Below are 16,114 nucleotides of genomic sequence, written 5' to 3' on the forward strand. Positions count from 1 at the left end.
GGAGGATTGCTGTGAGTGCGAGGCTAGCCTGAACTACAAAGTGAACTCAAGGCCAGCCTGAACTGCATAGTGAGATCCTGCCTCAAAAAAAAAAAATTAAATCAACATTTAAATACTGGGTAATTTCACATTGAAGGCCATATTTTCAACTTTTCTTGAAAAAGAAATTAGAAAATTTGGGATTAGTAGGTCAGTTCTTGTCACAGCAAAATATACTTACTATAGTTGGGTAAATTTCCAGTTATTTGACAGTCATTCAACAAGCATTTTTATTTATTTATTTTTCAACTAGCATTTTTAAAGTCCCACTGCCAGCCACTTGTTTTCAGAATAAAAATAAACACAATCTAGCCTTACCTTGTAGGATCTAACTGCTACCTAGAGTGGACTAGTAGTATCAGTATTCCCTAATAACTTGTTAGAAATGCAGAATTTCAGGTGTCACGCAGATTTACTGAATTTGAGTAAGAATTTTAACAGAATTCTCAGGATATTTATATGCACACTCAAGTCTGATGACCCTCCAAACCTTCTAGAGGTAGTATCATTTTAAAATACAGGTACCTTGGCTTCACTCCTGACTTACTGAATTAGAATCTTTGAGGCTAAATTCTCTTAATCTGTATTTTAAACATGTTCCCCAACCTACAAACCCAGGGCAGATTTATCAGGAAACCTAAAACTACAGAGAAAATCAGCCACCTTCTGAGCTCAGTAAGAAAATAGTAGGGAGAAATATCTGCACATGGGAAAATTAGGGATATCATCCTGGTGAAGAGTGTGTGTGTGTGTGTGTGTGTGTGTGTGTGTGTATGAAGTAATTTATATACTACGGTCTCTTATCATTCCAACAGCTCTTAGTACACTGCAGACATTGAGTTAAATGTTGAATGAGGAAGTCAGATATTTTTAAAAAACAGTAAAACCTTTGCCAAAAGACTGAGATTGTTGGAAATCAAATCTACAGACCTGTTGGCCGGAACAGGTCACGAAAGCACAAATGTACCAACCTTGAGAGAAGTATGGTGGCAGGGAGGCACTCTGTGGGAAACTACTGTTACTGTGGAGACAGAAAAAGAACGGATTTTAAGTTGGGTTTAGGTGATGGGACCAGACTGGGGAGTTGGTTTAAGAAGCCAGATTGAGGATGCTTTCTATTTATTACTGAGATGCCTTTGGTAAGGCAGGTGGGACAGGGAGTGAGCACCAGATGTTGCTACATCAGGAAGGCACACTGTTTACAGGGTCTGGGATGGGAAAGGAGGGTCTGAGGGGCCCTGAAATGCTACCCGTTCCCTCTGTGCTGAGCAGTAACACACCCACTGGCCCACATGGTCAGTAAATGACTGCTTGGCACAGCAACGCATATGGGTGATAATTATCAAGAATAAAGAATGGGTTGGGGCCAATGTCAGGTGAAGCAGTAAGAGAAAAATGACAGATATGGCAAAAAGAGGGAAAAAAGCTGGAAGAATGAGAAGAAGCATCAAGAAAAGTAAAGGCAAGGGGTATCCAAGAAGAACGAAAAATTTTGAGAATCTTTCTAGACATTTGGCAGGGTTGGACATATCTTGCTGGTGGTTAAATTTTCTGCAATGCGTAGGATGAGGACTTGGACTTCTCATTTCGAACGTTAAAGGTACATTAGGGAACACCATGAGGCAGCCCATTGGGTTGATTGGGGAGGAATAATTCCGGTCTTTGTCTGATTTATGCCTCTGCCTCTGGGCAGCCTTCTTATAAACCCTGAGAGATGCTGCTGCTATGAGAAGATAGGATTGCTGCAGAAAAGAACCCAGGCAATGCACTCTTAGCATCTGCTAAGTGCAAGACACATTTCTTAGTCTCCCCACCCAAGATGCAGTAGAAACTCTTAAGTACTTAAATTACCTGAGTTTCTTAATATTTGCTGTTGGTTTATTTGTTCAATTAAATTGATAATGTGAACGCATCCCCCCTCTTCTGCCAAAGTGTCCACTCCCTCTGGGATGGATGATTACTGTACAAGCACAGACACAGGGAGGACAGCAGTAGCTTCACATGCAGTTAGATGTAGTTTTTTCAGACCCCAAATGCTCAGACACTATTACATGCCGACTCATTCTTTCTTCCTCAAGCCATGGGACACTACCTCATTGTCAGGGGGACCTAGACATTATGTCAAGTGAGGATGTAATTACCATAGCCACAAACCTTTCTGAGAAAGCTCCAGGCATGTGAGATGGTGGGAAGGAGGGCTTGGGGTTTGGCTTAGGAAATCTTGCGGGAAAATTGTTGGAGCTCATAGAAACTAGTGCTGGCTGGGGCAAAGGTCTCTGATGCACTGTGGGAGAGAAGAAAATAATGTCAGGAGACTGTTAGGGTCCACTAGAAACATTCTAGAACTGCTCTGCATTTAAAAAACAGTTGATGTAAGATAAAGGAGATATAAAAATGCAAAAGATCAGATGTACTTAGAAAGTTATAGGATGGAACCCCAGTCCTAAAGTTTTTCTAAATGATTTACCATCTTAGAATGCATTTACAAAATGTTTCTATCCTATGTAGCACGTTTATTTTTTCAGTTTTGAAGTGCTATCTTGGCAGAAAATTGTCAACTGGAAACCTTATAAATTTATAAAATGATTCACAAGTTTTGTTTCATTTTATGAAAGCTAAAATGTTATGCAATCTCATTCACCTATGCTTACTAATTCTTTACCCAAATGTGCTAGTGAGCATAAATATTAGAAATTTTTCTCTCAAATCATACATGTAAATTTAATTTTTACTGTACAATTAGGTGATTTGCACTGTTACACAGGAACTTAAAATTTTGCTTTGGTAACCCAACAAAAATAACTCCATTTTACTATAGCTGTGAAGTACATCAATTAACGTATGTCTGCTTAATATTAATTTAATATTAACAATTGATTTTGGAAGGTTTCCATAGTAAATGATTTTATCTGAATGCCTGAGCAGAAAAAAATAAGCAAATAAGATACAAATGGTAGGAAAGCTTTTCTGAACATACCATCGTCTTCATCCTGGTAAAGGGGAAAAAAGATAGGAACATATGATCAAAACACAACCCCCAAACGGATAACTACATTTCTCAATCATATAAATGTGCTTGCTTCTTTCTTTAGCAATTATGGCTTCCATAAGGAATTTACTGTGAAGAGTAGAAATTGCTAAGTGGTCTATAATTTTGTAATACAAATAATCATCTAAGGATGCTCCAACCTGAGATTTCCTCATACACTTGTATTGAATTAGGTTCTTAGGTTTCTAACAAAGCTCACAGATATAATAATCTTTACAGTATATATGATGTACCTAAAAGATTCATATTCAATATTTCATTCAATTTCCCCAGCAACCCTTTGAGAATAGAACATCTTTCTCTTACAAATGGAAGCATGATGCTCAGGAAGAATTCCTTACGTTCTAGTGGTTGCAGAAAGCTGATTCAATCCCAGATCTGTCTGAGCCAAGGCCAGCCTTCTCTTTTTCTCTCCTGTGCAATGCCCACACTTGTTAAAATCTATATGACCTTCCTTATTTATAGTGTGGCTTACAAGATGCATCTACAACCCTTACCATTTTTATATTCAGGGCCACCTTTTGAACTAGATAAAGGAAGGCCAGTTTTCTCTTCTCAGATAAAAAATGATAGAGGTAAAAAGTGATTTTACCATTCACTAGTAGAGCAAAAGGGCCAACTTGAAGATGTTTGTTAGGGCAGGCCAGTGGTAATGAAATAACATCTTCCTCAAACTGTTATTGTGAGGGTTAAATTAGTAATTGCATATGCCTGGCATATGTTAAGTGCTCTTTGATTTAAGCTTGCTAACCCTGGTCCTACAACACACTGACAGAAAGCAACAGAAACCACAGAATCACTCATCTCAAAGGGCCAACTCGGAGCCCCAACAAAGTTACATAAATAAACACACACGGGTTCACAATCTTGCACAATGGCATCGCTTTTTAACACTATTACAATGATGTCCCCTCTGGTTCAAGAATATACAACTCCTGAAAATCCTTCCAGAGACTGGAAACCTCAGGAATGTGATATTACCCTCACTCTCCTATGGCCAGTGTGACTGTCTCTTTGCAGCCCAGCTGCTATCCTTCAATGCATCCAGGCTTCCTTCTAGGGTGACCCTATACTGTGTTCTCCCCATATAACCATCATAAATCTCACCTCCCTTAAGAAGTCACTGTTGGCTCCTTGACCCACATGAGTCACTTTCTTTCCCTTACAGATCATTCTACGACTGTATTTGTCTAGCATGTGTGATAGGGGTGCCTGGGACAATAACTGTATAGCATTCCATTGGAAGAAACACAGCATCTAGCACAGAGCTATGAAAACAGTAGCCATTGCTAGCTGAACCTTTGGTTAAGGGCAGGAGTGTAATGGTCTTCAGAACACTTCAAGTGTGGAGAAACTCAAAGAGATCTGAATTCAAAACCTGGCTGTTTACTAGCTGAGCAGATTTCAACAAGTATCATATCCTTTCTGAGCAATTTACTCTCATTTACAGAGAAAGGGTGATTCTGCCTAGGCTTACGGAATGCAAAGCATAGAAAAAGCTAAGAGCAATCAGCTTCTCTGAAGGTTTGCCTGGGACTGATGAAGCTTCTGAGGTGTGGAACTTTCAGTGCTAATAAGCACTGAGAAAGCCCCAGGAAATAGTTGGCCACTCTATAGGAGCATTCAATAATACTGTTTCCCTTCTTTTTCAGGTTGTGGAGATATTCAAAAAGAAAGCAGAGCCCTTGGAAACTATGTGTAATAGTTAGGCACCCCTCACTTTATATATGCTTAGGCATCCCTCACTTTATGATCTCCTCTTCTTTCTGCCCCTTCACTTTGCTAAAAGGATACAGGGCTCCAGTTAACCCAGCCACCCTGGGAGCTGACCGATACAGCACGATGGACTCCAGGAAAGACCAGCACTCCGAAAACAGAGGAACCTCTGTTCAAGAGCCTATTGTGTGCAGCCCAAGGGGGTTCTACTCTGCTCTGGTTCTCCCTGGCCCAGGCACTCACACAATAACATTTTGTACTTACATTGTCTCTTCTGTCTACTCCCCATCCATGCCTGAAATGAATTAGGGCAAAGAAAAAGGAATGAGCATTAAGATTTTCAAAGAGCAAGCCTTGAAATATAATTTCCTAAATCTTATCAAAACAAACAAACAAACAAACAAATCCTCTGAGTGTGGCTAAAGGGGAAGTTGCAAATCCCAGCAGAAAGCCAGAGGAGAGGGAGTGGAAGGAAGATTTGGTTACTAAATGTTCTGTAATCACTGCAAGCTGAGCTAGGCAAACCTTCGTTCTGTGTAACTAATGCAGCTATATATATATATGTAGTATATGTATATTATATATATACTATATATATATACAGTATATATATACTGTATATCTGTGTAGTCAGCAGTCTAACTCTTGCAACTATTAGATTTCACTGAGTAGATGTTTCTGCAAGCAAATGAAAACATATTAGGGGGGCTGGGGGTTTAGCTCAGCAGCACAACGCCTGCCTGGCAAGCACAAGGTCATGAGTTCAATTCCCAGTACCGGAAACCGCCCCCCCCAAAAAGAAAACATATTAGGTAATATTCTTCCTTGCTCATGTTTCAAAGCAACCATTGCAAAAAAGCCCACTTTTCAAAGCCCACTTTTGGAGGAATGAGCACACAATTGGAAAATGTTACTGTTTTGGGACTTTTCCAAAGGGGGCTTGGGACAGTTGGCTCAGAAATGAGCCAGTCAAACAGACTTGGTGAGAGCTGTCTGAGTGTTGCTGCAGACATCTGTACCACCTGGGCTACATCATGCTTTTAGGGAGAGAAGAAAGAAGAGGACAGTTTATTGAAACACCTCTAAGGTACAAGACGTTTCACATCAGCTCATCCTGTGTTTACTGAAAATTTTGACATTTTGGCTATTATGATTGTTTATATTATTTTGATTTTTAAAAAGAATGCATTAAAATATTAAACTCTATTACAGAGGGTTTTGGTTTTCGGCTTTTTTTGGGGGGTGCGCACCCTAGCCCTGGTACTGATTTAATTCTCACAATACCCAAGCAAGGCCATCATTATGAATCCTGATTGCTTAGAAGAAATAAACAGAAGCATGATTGGGTCCTTCCTCATCAGTAGGGCTGGCCTGGACACCAGGTACATTTGTGCCATTTGGTAAATAGGACCCAAATGACTTTACAGCAGAGTTAGAAATATAAGAGCAGACCTCAGGATTCTGCAGTTATAAAAAATGATTAAACTGTATATTGACCCAAAAGCCTTCCCCGGCTTTTTTCCTCTCTGCTACCTGTGTTGAGAAACAAAGCAGTAAGTTCAGTTCCTGTGCACGCTGAAGGCTTTGCTCTTACTGGGTAGGAAAAACCCAGCACTGACTGGACTAGTTGAAGACAAGGTCTCCAGAGATAGCAGTCGTCCCATATACCCGATTAAGCATTTCTTTGCTCGTTTCTCAGCTAGAGTTCCCTCTTCTTCAAAGAGACCCTTGTACCTGACATCCAATCTGAGGTATCACTTAAACCACTGCACCAAAAGGGGCCTCCTCCGGCCTGGGAGCGTGTGATTCTCTATGTTCCTGTAGAGTTGACATAGGACAAATTCCCCGTTTCATCCACTCTGTTTGAAGGACAAACTCACACAATATGAGATAGTTACTTTGGTACAGGTGGCTTCTTCCCTGTCAGGGGGCTACTTCTTTCATGTCTCTCCGTGGCTGGTGGTAAAAGAGGCTTTTGTATCTTGGGTAAATTGTCCCCGGGAGTCCTGCTGAGTTCAGAGAAAGGGTGTGTAAGAAGCAAATTTAACTGCGTGGGCAGAGTTCTACAGCAAAGTCCTTTCGGCCTCCCCCCGATGCATCACAGCACCTTACCTTGCCACTGGCACCAAGGGCTGGAAGGCAGAAGAAAAGATATGTGAGTGGCCAGACACTTCCTGAAGAGTAAGGACAAGTTGTAAAAACACCAAAACCAAAACCAAAAATAAACGAGAAGCGCTTACCTTGTCAGAAAACGTTGGTTTCTTTCCTGTAAACAACAGACAGTAGGCCCGTAAATTGAGGATATGATAAGCACAAGGTACAAAATCCAACTTGGATGAAACCATGAGTCATAATACTTTGAGAAGCACGCATAGATTTTTGGATTGGCAAGGGCCCCTTCCAAAGCACCTACTTTTAGAGGCTCACAGATAGTAAGTGGCTTGCTCAGAGTCCCATCAATCTGTATACATACAAACCCTACAGCATTGTATTATGGGTTCTATACTTTTTAACATTTCTTTTAATATAAATGATGACCAAAAGATTCTTGTCTTCTTGGGATTCTGTGTCTCTTTTATTGGTAAATGTGTTCTTTGCATGACCTAAGTTTTATGTACAGATTTGAAATAGACTCATGGGCAATAGAGGGGTTAATTTTCCTCCAACTCTGTGGTACAGCAGACCTTATATAAAGTACTCCAGACAGTTTCTGAAACATCTTTTAACCTGGGGAGGGGCTTTCAGGAAACTCTCCTGGTGTGCTGCAAACAACCCATTTTTGTTATTGGTGGTGGTGCATACTGTTTGTTTGCTTGTTTTATTTTTCTTTGAGAATAGATGACATTCAGCCTCCCTGAAGTCTGCATGGCCAAGTTATCAAAGCAATTTAATTTTTATTCCATATGAAGTCCCATAGAAGTATGCCTTTGTCCTCCACATATTGAAAGTATCAGTAATTAGATCCTACTAGGTCTCAAAGTAAAAATCCTCTGTGATGTTGAACAATGCTCAAGTTCAGTTGAGGCTGATTTTTTGAGATACAATCTCCCTGTGTAGTTCAGGCTGTCTTGATCTCATTATGTGGCCCAGGCTGGCCCCAAACTCACAGCAATGAGTTTGGGACCTCCTGCCTTTGCCGTCCTAGTGCTGAGATTACAGGCACGCACCACCACACCTAGCTCAATTAAGCATTTGATTCTCAATTTCCCCACCTGTTAAGTGGGTGAAGGTAGATGAAATCTGCATAAATTTTCTGTAAGGGTCATATGACAACTTATATGGAAGGTCGTAGGCATGAGGAGTGGATACTGAAAGATGTTAGTTATGTCCTCTTTCTTCCCCTCCCTCCCAAACCTAAGCACATTTGACAACCTAAGGTGCATGTCATACCATCTGCCTGGAGAAGCATTTTCTCAACATGATTTATTCTGTAGGGACTGAGCATATGTCAGGCCCATGGAATGTCCTAAAACCACTGTCCACTGTGAAGAGCTCACTGGTTAATTGAAGCATGTTTCGATAGTATGAAAGATGTTTATTAGTTACAAAGCTTAGCTTAGGGAGGAATGCTTATTTTAAAGGAGTACCTTCAAATTTCTATTTATATGCTCGGGTACATACAGATTTTTAAAACTCTGATTTACACATATTCTCTGAGCATATTAGGAGTCTCATGTTAAAAGTCTAAGCATCATCAGAGGACTTCTTCCAAAATACCTTGAACAAGGCAGTAATTCAAAGGTCAAGATGTATTTTCAGGAAAGGATGTATATAACAGGATTTTTAAATAGGAAAAAGAGAAATAGAAAATAACTTGTATGTCAGGAGATGACTGTGGAGGCTTCGGCATCAGTGTTCCACATATCTGATGCCCTGGTTCGTGGCAGTGAGCAGAGGCAGAGTCTGAAGTCAAATCTGTCTTCATTTCCATAGAATTTGTGCAGCTTTCTGCAGTGGACCATGCTAAACCCAGACAGCAACACAGCATTGCATGACTCAGCAGAGCTGCGATGCAATTCAGGCAAACAGTTGCAAGCAGCAGCTTCAAATCCAAAACTTGAGTCATTTTGCTAACAGAAAAGGAGACAGAGGCCACAAAAGCCTTGCTCAGAGTATAGCTAAGGAATTGCCTAAAGGGAGCTGAGATTCTGGATTCCTTATTCCTTATTCATTCAGCTTCAGGGCTCCTTCCTCAGATCTAGTACAGAGCACGTTAAAACCTGAGTTCCCCAAATGCAGTATGATTTGGTGGGAAAAAGAACTCCCTTTGAAGTCAGAAAGACATGGGTTCAACTTTTGCAACTATTTATGTCAACTTGAGCAAACTACTCAGACTCTCTGATTATCAGTTTTATCATCGGAGAGATGGGGTTAACAATACACCCCACCGCTGGGTTGGCAGAAGGAATGGAGAAAGTCTAGATAAAGTTTTGGGGTAAGTAAAGCACTTGCCCTGCAGTAAGTGTTCCGCAAATGGTAGCTGTTTTAGAACTGAATTGAAAATGGCTCTATGTGGAAGTAGTTGGAATCTGAATATTCTGTGTAAACTGTGGAGGGAGAAGACAAGCATGCCCGATGTTTAGTCAACTGTGCACATCAACAAAAGCAATTTTAGCATTTGAATAGCACTTTAGGGTTTCATGAAGCATTTCCTCCTTACCGAGCACCTTCCTTACAAATAAGGAGATTGTGCCCTGAAAAAGGAGCCACTCCTGTGGGTCACTGGTTTATTAATTAGCAGCCAAGGAGAGACAACAACTCTCCCAGACCTCTTATCACTTAACTCATTTCCTCTCTTTGCACCATGATGCCTCCTGCTGCATCTTGGCTGAAGGACAGTAAGATGCGTGCACGCAAATTGCACCCACGGGGAAGCCACACTGGCCCAAAAGCAGGGGATCTATAATCGGGCTGATCTGGGTTCAGGTCCCTCCTCCCTTCACTTGGTAGCTGAATGATCCTGGAAAGTTACTTCTTCATGCCTGTTTCCCCCTGTAAAATGAGGCTGATTCTCATAGCCTCTACTTCCTCATGTTGTGGAGCTAGTTAAATGAGATCATGTACAAGAAAAACACGTACTAAACACTCCGCAAGTGTGAGCCATTATTATTATGCATCACATATCACTCATACCTGTTGTGAAGGGTTCTCTATCCAGCGGGGCTAAAGAACGATCTAGGGGAGGTTTTGTGCTTCTGTCTATAGATGGAGCAGGCACTGGAAGGGAAAACGCTGCAGTCAATCAGAAGAAGAAAGCCAGCAGCAGGGGTAGGGTAGGGGTGGGATGGTGAGGCAGAGAGAGCAGCCTCATGCTTACGCTTTGCTGGTTTGTTGTTTCGACTTCTGCTGGTCTCTTCTTGGTTGGGCTGGGGCGGGGGCAGTGGCTGAAGGAAAAAGATCCAAGTGTTAGGAAGCATTTCCAAAACATCAGCGAGACCTGGTGGCTTTATCTTCCCAGATACTTGTGGATCTGATCACTTTCCATCATCTCCATGTTCCACCGGCAAATGGTCATCTGCACTTCTCAGCAGAGCTATGTGGCGGCCTCCTAGCTAAGCTTGCTGTTTCTCCCTCACTCAGACAGTGGGTTTCCCCGGGACAGTGGTAAGCACAACAGTCCCTGCTAAGCGCCCCAATGGTTCTGATTACATTAGGAACAAGCTGGAAACTCACCATGCCCTGCAGAGTCCTGTCTGAGTTAGCACCTGTCCACATTTCCAGCCCAATCCTGTGTCTTTCTCTCCAGTCTCACTGGACCCTACCATACAGGGATTCTTGAGGATTTTGGAAAATCTCATCTTCATAACCTCTTGGATACCTCTGTGCCTGTGTGTCTTCTGCACAACTTGAATATTCTTCTTCCAGCTCTTCGCCCAGATGTCTTCTGTCCCAGCTGCATGTCACCTCTCTATCCACCATCACATTCCCTGGTCTCTGTCTCCCTACCCACACATAACTACTCACATCATTTCTACAGCTGTTTATTTGTTGATCATCAGTCTCCCTCTGGCCCAGTCAACTCTTCGTGCAAGCAGGGACTTTATTTTTTTATTTCTCTTGCTCGTTCCCAGCACCCAGAACACTGCCTGGCTGACAGTAGCTGCCCAGTCATTGTCTGCTGATTGAATCAGTTCTGCAGCCCAGGAGTGGAGGTGAAAGTCTTCAGGTTCTGAACTAAAAAGCATTTGCAAATAAATTTGGCTCCAGGAGCACCCTTTCAATACGGCTGCACAGCAGGAGTGAGCCATCTGTTTTCAGATAGAAGGTCCCCGCTGTGGCGCAGTCTGAATTTTGAGCTTTGTGGGAAAATATATTGTCTCCCTCCTTCTGGTCCTGATACTTCAGCATTTGTTACAGTTATTAATATGTTTAGGTCACTGCCAGGCATACACCTGTAATGCCAGCACTCCAGAGGCTGAGGCAGGAGGATTTCTGTGAGTTTGAGGCAGCCTGAAGTACATAGTGAGTTCAAGGCCACCCTGATCTACATAGCAAAACCTTGTCTCAAAAATAAAATAAAATTAGATTAAATTAAATTTTTAAAAATGTTCAGGTCACTTATGAAGAAGACCTATCTCTAGCTATCAACTCCTTAATATAAGCTTCTCAGGGTCACTTTGAGAATATATTAGAGTCACAGGAGCTGTACTGTGTGCCTGAGGGAAAGGAAAAGGGGTCTGCTGCCTCTCGTTTCTTTGTGGACTATAGATATCTCAAATCTTGTAGTCTGAAGGCATTTGTCCCCAGAATTTCAGGCTGTAGACAGCAGGTGGCGCAAGTCCTTTTGCAAGAGAGGGGAAGGCTCAGGAAGGAAGCAACACCCCAAATGCCAGGACCTTAATTTACTTTTCTTGAAGTTTGTTCTACAGTTTTTGCCTATTGTAAATAGTGGGAAGTCATAGCACAAGGAATACTGGAAGGGGGCTTTTTATTATACAAGTAGCTTATAGTGCTTACGGTACAAAGAAAATAGCAATAAGCATTACAATGTGACTAAAAACCAGCAGTATTTCAATCCTGAAAAAGAAACACTGAGTCCTTGGGTATGCGTTTTCTCAGCCTAGATAGAATCTTTTCTTACAGAGTAAGAATTAAAGATGTTCATAATTTTATTTTCTGTCTGGTAGAAGAAGTAATCAGAGTAGACACAAAGTCCCATGAAGAAGGAAAGGGGACCTACCGAGTGATTCCGGCCAGTAGGCAGCGGAGGAAGGGCAGCCATTGGTCTCTGGGGCGGCACGGGAGGCTGCTGTGGGTGTTTTGCAGCAGGAGGCCTGTCTGCGGAAACACAATAATATCCAAATGAGAGGACAAATAGGAAACCGGGGTGAGCACCAGCCAAGCTCAGTGGTCCCTAGGAACAGATGCTGTCCTCGATACTGAGCAACTCAGGGCACCAGGACACCTGGGGCACCTGAACCTCACCCTCCGGACTGCACCCACCCTAGTCATAAGACCCAGCCTGGCTCCCACAAGAGGTGGGAAATCCTCGGCCCCTGCCTGTCCCTTTTTCTGTCTGAGTTTGTTTTACTCTCTGCATACATATGAGCAACTCGTATCTTATTTCATCTCTCATCAGAAATGTGGCCAATGAACTCTTAGGAATTAGTTTATCCAATACTAGAAGAGAATGTTTTTAGACAAAATCATGAAAAAGTAAATGTACACAGACTTCTACATGTACAGACAAGTCAGTGCAAGTGTGTGTACATGTGTGCACACACAGACACATGCATGTGTATGCACACATACGTCTGCACAGACACACATATACACCAACATACATGCACACATATGCACACACACATGCACACTAACGCACTCATGCAGCATAGCCAGCTGCCTGTGCAGGGTTAAATTGGCTCTTACCACCCATGGGGATCCTGTTCTGTGTCCCTGTCCCTCCCCTCACACCCTCACAAATGCTCTGGGCTGTCTTCTCCCTCCCACTTCTAGTTTTACTCATCTCTTTCCTTGCAAGAAGGAGCTCGTCACCAACAAGCCTTGAACAGAAACACTACACGTATTTTGATTGTCACATAACTATCCCTTAGGGCAGTTTGACAGGCTGGAAGCTTCTTATCCTTTCAATGGGGAAAGGACAGGACTGGGAGGCCTGAGAGGCAAGGAGCCAGGGCCTTCTTGTATTTATCCTAGTCTGGGTCCTGGAGAGGACTCATGCTTCCAGAGAGAGGGTTCAAAGTGACAGCAAGCCTGCTCTCATCTCTCACCCGCACTGGCCATCTTCCAGTTCCTCTAATGCACCAAGGTGCTTCAGACCTCAGGACCTTTGTTATAGGCACTTCTACTTTGAATGCTCTTGCTTTGCCACATCAACCCGCATTTACTCAACACTTAAATATTTAATATTCTTCAATATGAACTTAATAGCCATATACTAAGGGAAACAAGCCATCCCCTACACCAGTTTCCTAATTATATATCATGTTTTAATTAAATAATGTGTGACTCATTTATTTGGTGTTCCCTCACCCATTGACTATGATGCCTTTAGACTGAGGACTGTGTTGATCACCCAGTGTCTTTATAACTGACATATATCAGATGCTTAAGAATGTAGTTTTCCACTTGTTCTCTGGATCTCAATTTCCATAAATATGAAGCAGACTTGATCATTGTTACCTATATTACACAGGATGCTTAAAACACAAAATGAGATCTTAGGATAGGGTTTGGAAAGAGCTTTAAAATTGCAAAGTGTTTAACATTATAAAGGATTAAATGTATCGGGCTTTTTGTGTGTGTGTGGTATTGATCATCAGCCACCTAGCTGACTCCCTGATGCTATAGGCTGTAGTGTGTGTGTGTGTGTGTGTGTGTGTGTGTGTGTGTGTGTGTCATCACCACTGGTAGAACATAAGCACTGCTAAGCAAAGGCTGTACTTTCTTTCCTGATGATTCCTATACTTGGAATGGTGTCAGTGTCACAGTAGGAGATCTGTCATTTTATTGAATGAATGAATCAATCAATCAATCAATGACAGAGAAATGGGTTGACTGAAACAAATAGGTGATGAAAATCTTAAAGCTTACCTAAAAGTTTTAAAGTTGTATTCAGTACTTTTATTTTCATTCTGGCAGTCTCTAGGTGGCAGTGCCACATAAGTATGATTTGGTCCAAAGGTGGGGAGGAACAGAAAAACATCCCAGAATACCTGAGTAACCCACCAGAGAAGTTATGACTGTAAGCTACACTTCCGTGGGGGTTCATTACCGATGTTAGCCATCACAGCAAACCAATGTGGTATGTACTACTGTTACTCTATTTCACTGACAAGAAAATTGAAGCCCAGAGAGGTGGAGTCACTTGTCGAACGCCCCATAACTGTTAAGAAGTTGAACTAGTATCAATGGCCAGACTGCAGCACCCATCACTCCAGTGCCGAGCTAGGCTTGGGGCTGCCAGGGCTGGAAGGTCAGGGACAGCCCTTACCAATGTACATGGAGTTGGTGTTGGGGAAAGGCTTGGCAGGCAGGATGGAGTTCTGCAGCGCCTCCTCATCGTTGGAGGGTGGTGGCTCATAATCAGCATCATCTTCCACAGGTGCCTCTTCCTCCTCGTTGGGGGACTCATAGTCACCATCATCCTCCCCCTCTGGATCATCATTGGGGCTTTCATAGTCATCTTCCTCCTGCCAACATAGTGTAGGAACAGCACAGCTTGTAGAAGCCCACAGCACTCCATGTTGCGTGTGTGCATTTTCTGTGTGCCTCACACAACCACAGCCCTGGGGACTGGCAGCCCAAGCATGGTGACTCCTATGGTGTAGTTGCGGAGCTCACTTTGGGGAGTACAATGTCGCAAGGCCAGCAAGCCATGGACTCAGGATCTTGGTCCAGGTCTCTGACTATTAAGCAGTTGGGTTTTCCTCTACTCCTTCAGGTACAATGGAGAAAAGAAGAAAGGAAGATGATGCCAGAATGGGGATAGAGAAAGGGGCTCTCACTCACATAAACTCCTTCTTTACTCAAGGTATCATCAAGAGAAAGAATAAATGCAAATCAGTATGGGGACCCCACAAAACTGAAACTAGAACTTCCACTCCACCAGCTATTCCCCTCTAGGTATCTTTCCCCAAGAGTTAATGACATTTTATTTCATGATACATGTACTCCCATTTTATAGTGGCATAATTCAGAATAGCTAAATCTTGGAAGCAGCCTATATGTCTATCAGCAAGAGAATGATAACGAAAAGGAGGTATTTATGCACAGTGGAGTGCTGCTCTGCCATAAAGACAAACTTGAGTCATTTGTAGCAAATGAATACACCTTGAAGCCATAATGTTAAGTGAAATAAATCTGACACAAAAACTTAAAAATCATGTGGTTTGTCTTATATGAAAAACCCAAAATATAAGTAAAGAGTAAATTAAAAGCTAGGTAAAAGAAAACAGGAAACTAGATCTTTGCAAAAGGGAAAGGGACCAAGAGGTGGACAGGAGAACAGGGAAGGGGATGAAAAAAGCATTAAGATGTGTTGTGTACACAGATCAACTCCCTGCAAGGAATGTAGTCATTACATACTGCAAACATGTACAGTACTAATAAAAAAGTAAAAACTAACAAAAATCTTCTCAGTATTTGTGACAACACTAGCTAGTTGCTATTTTTGTTTGTTTGTTTATTTTTCAGACAGGGTCTTGCTATGTAGTGCAGACTGGCCTTGAACTCACTATGTAGCCCAGACTTGCCTCAAACTCACAGCAATTGCCCTGCCTCAGCCTCCTAAGTGCTGGAATTATAGGCGTGCACCACCATGCCCAGCTGTCAGTTGCTATTTCTGCTCTTGGTGTGCCTGTGCTCAAAACATTGCCTCTCATTATAACCCATGCAAACACTGCAAGCTCAGCTACGGCAGGAACACAGATAACCAAAGTCTGGTCATGGGAAAAGAGATTAAGATGTGCCTGAGGGAAGATGATCCATGGCTGTGCTGATCTTTCTGCTAAGAGTGTATAAAAATGGCAACTTATTATTCATGATCTCTGGCACTGAGTTTGAAGAAATACACTTGGAAGATTCTCTAAAGTTAGATTTTTTACTGTATTTTACTTTCTACATCATTGTGGGTCTCAGGGAACAGAAAGCCAAGGTACTGGGTGACTGTCTTTGAAGCAGTCCATGAAAGTGGACAGTCCCTGAAATGATTTCCCCACAGAGGTGACACATTGACCACCAGGGGATGAGTGGCTTATTGCTGTCATGCCAAAGTCAAGTGGGCCAATAAACATGCCAGGAGCTCTAACGTCAAAGGCAGTATGAGAAGAAGCTACAGGAAGTTGCAAC

General features: G+C 42.3%; 1 protein-coding gene across 3 annotated transcripts in view; it reads right to left on the reverse strand.

Annotated features, from left to right (window-relative positions):
- Nucleotides 1–16,114, reverse strand: part of Lcp2 (lymphocyte cytosolic protein 2 (SH2 domain containing leukocyte protein of 76kDa)) — a 45,896-nt gene that overhangs the window by 9,014 nt on the left and 20,768 nt on the right. For 2 of the 3 annotated variants that reach the window (XM_005376313.2, XM_013509200.1), the window contains exons 7-17: nt 14,259–14,457; nt 11,985–12,082; nt 10,122–10,188; nt 9,938–10,021; nt 7,045–7,070; nt 6,917–6,936; nt 6,703–6,810; nt 5,069–5,099; nt 3,017–3,029; nt 2,194–2,323; nt 1,011–1,060 (exon numbers count right to left, since the gene is read on the reverse strand). In XM_005376313.2, the coding sequence (XP_005376370.1) occupies nt 1,011–1,060; nt 2,194–2,323; nt 3,017–3,029; nt 5,069–5,099; nt 6,703–6,810; nt 6,917–6,936; nt 7,045–7,070; nt 9,938–10,021; nt 10,122–10,188; nt 11,985–12,082; nt 14,259–14,457 (826 nt within the window). Of the gene's footprint in view, nt 1–1,010; nt 1,061–2,193; nt 2,324–3,016; nt 3,030–5,068; nt 5,100–6,702; nt 6,814–6,916; nt 6,937–7,044; nt 7,071–9,937; nt 10,022–10,121; nt 10,189–11,984; nt 12,083–14,258; nt 14,458–16,114 lie in introns of all 3 variants that reach the window. The other variant, XM_013509206.1, reaches the window with a different exon arrangement.

Source organism: Chinchilla lanigera, unplaced genomic scaffold, assembly GCF_000276665.1.
Source record: "Chinchilla lanigera isolate Chin_1 unplaced genomic scaffold, ChiLan1.0 scaffold00007, whole genome shotgun sequence".
Classification (NCBI taxonomy): Eukaryota; Metazoa; Chordata; class Mammalia; order Rodentia; family Chinchillidae; genus Chinchilla; species Chinchilla lanigera.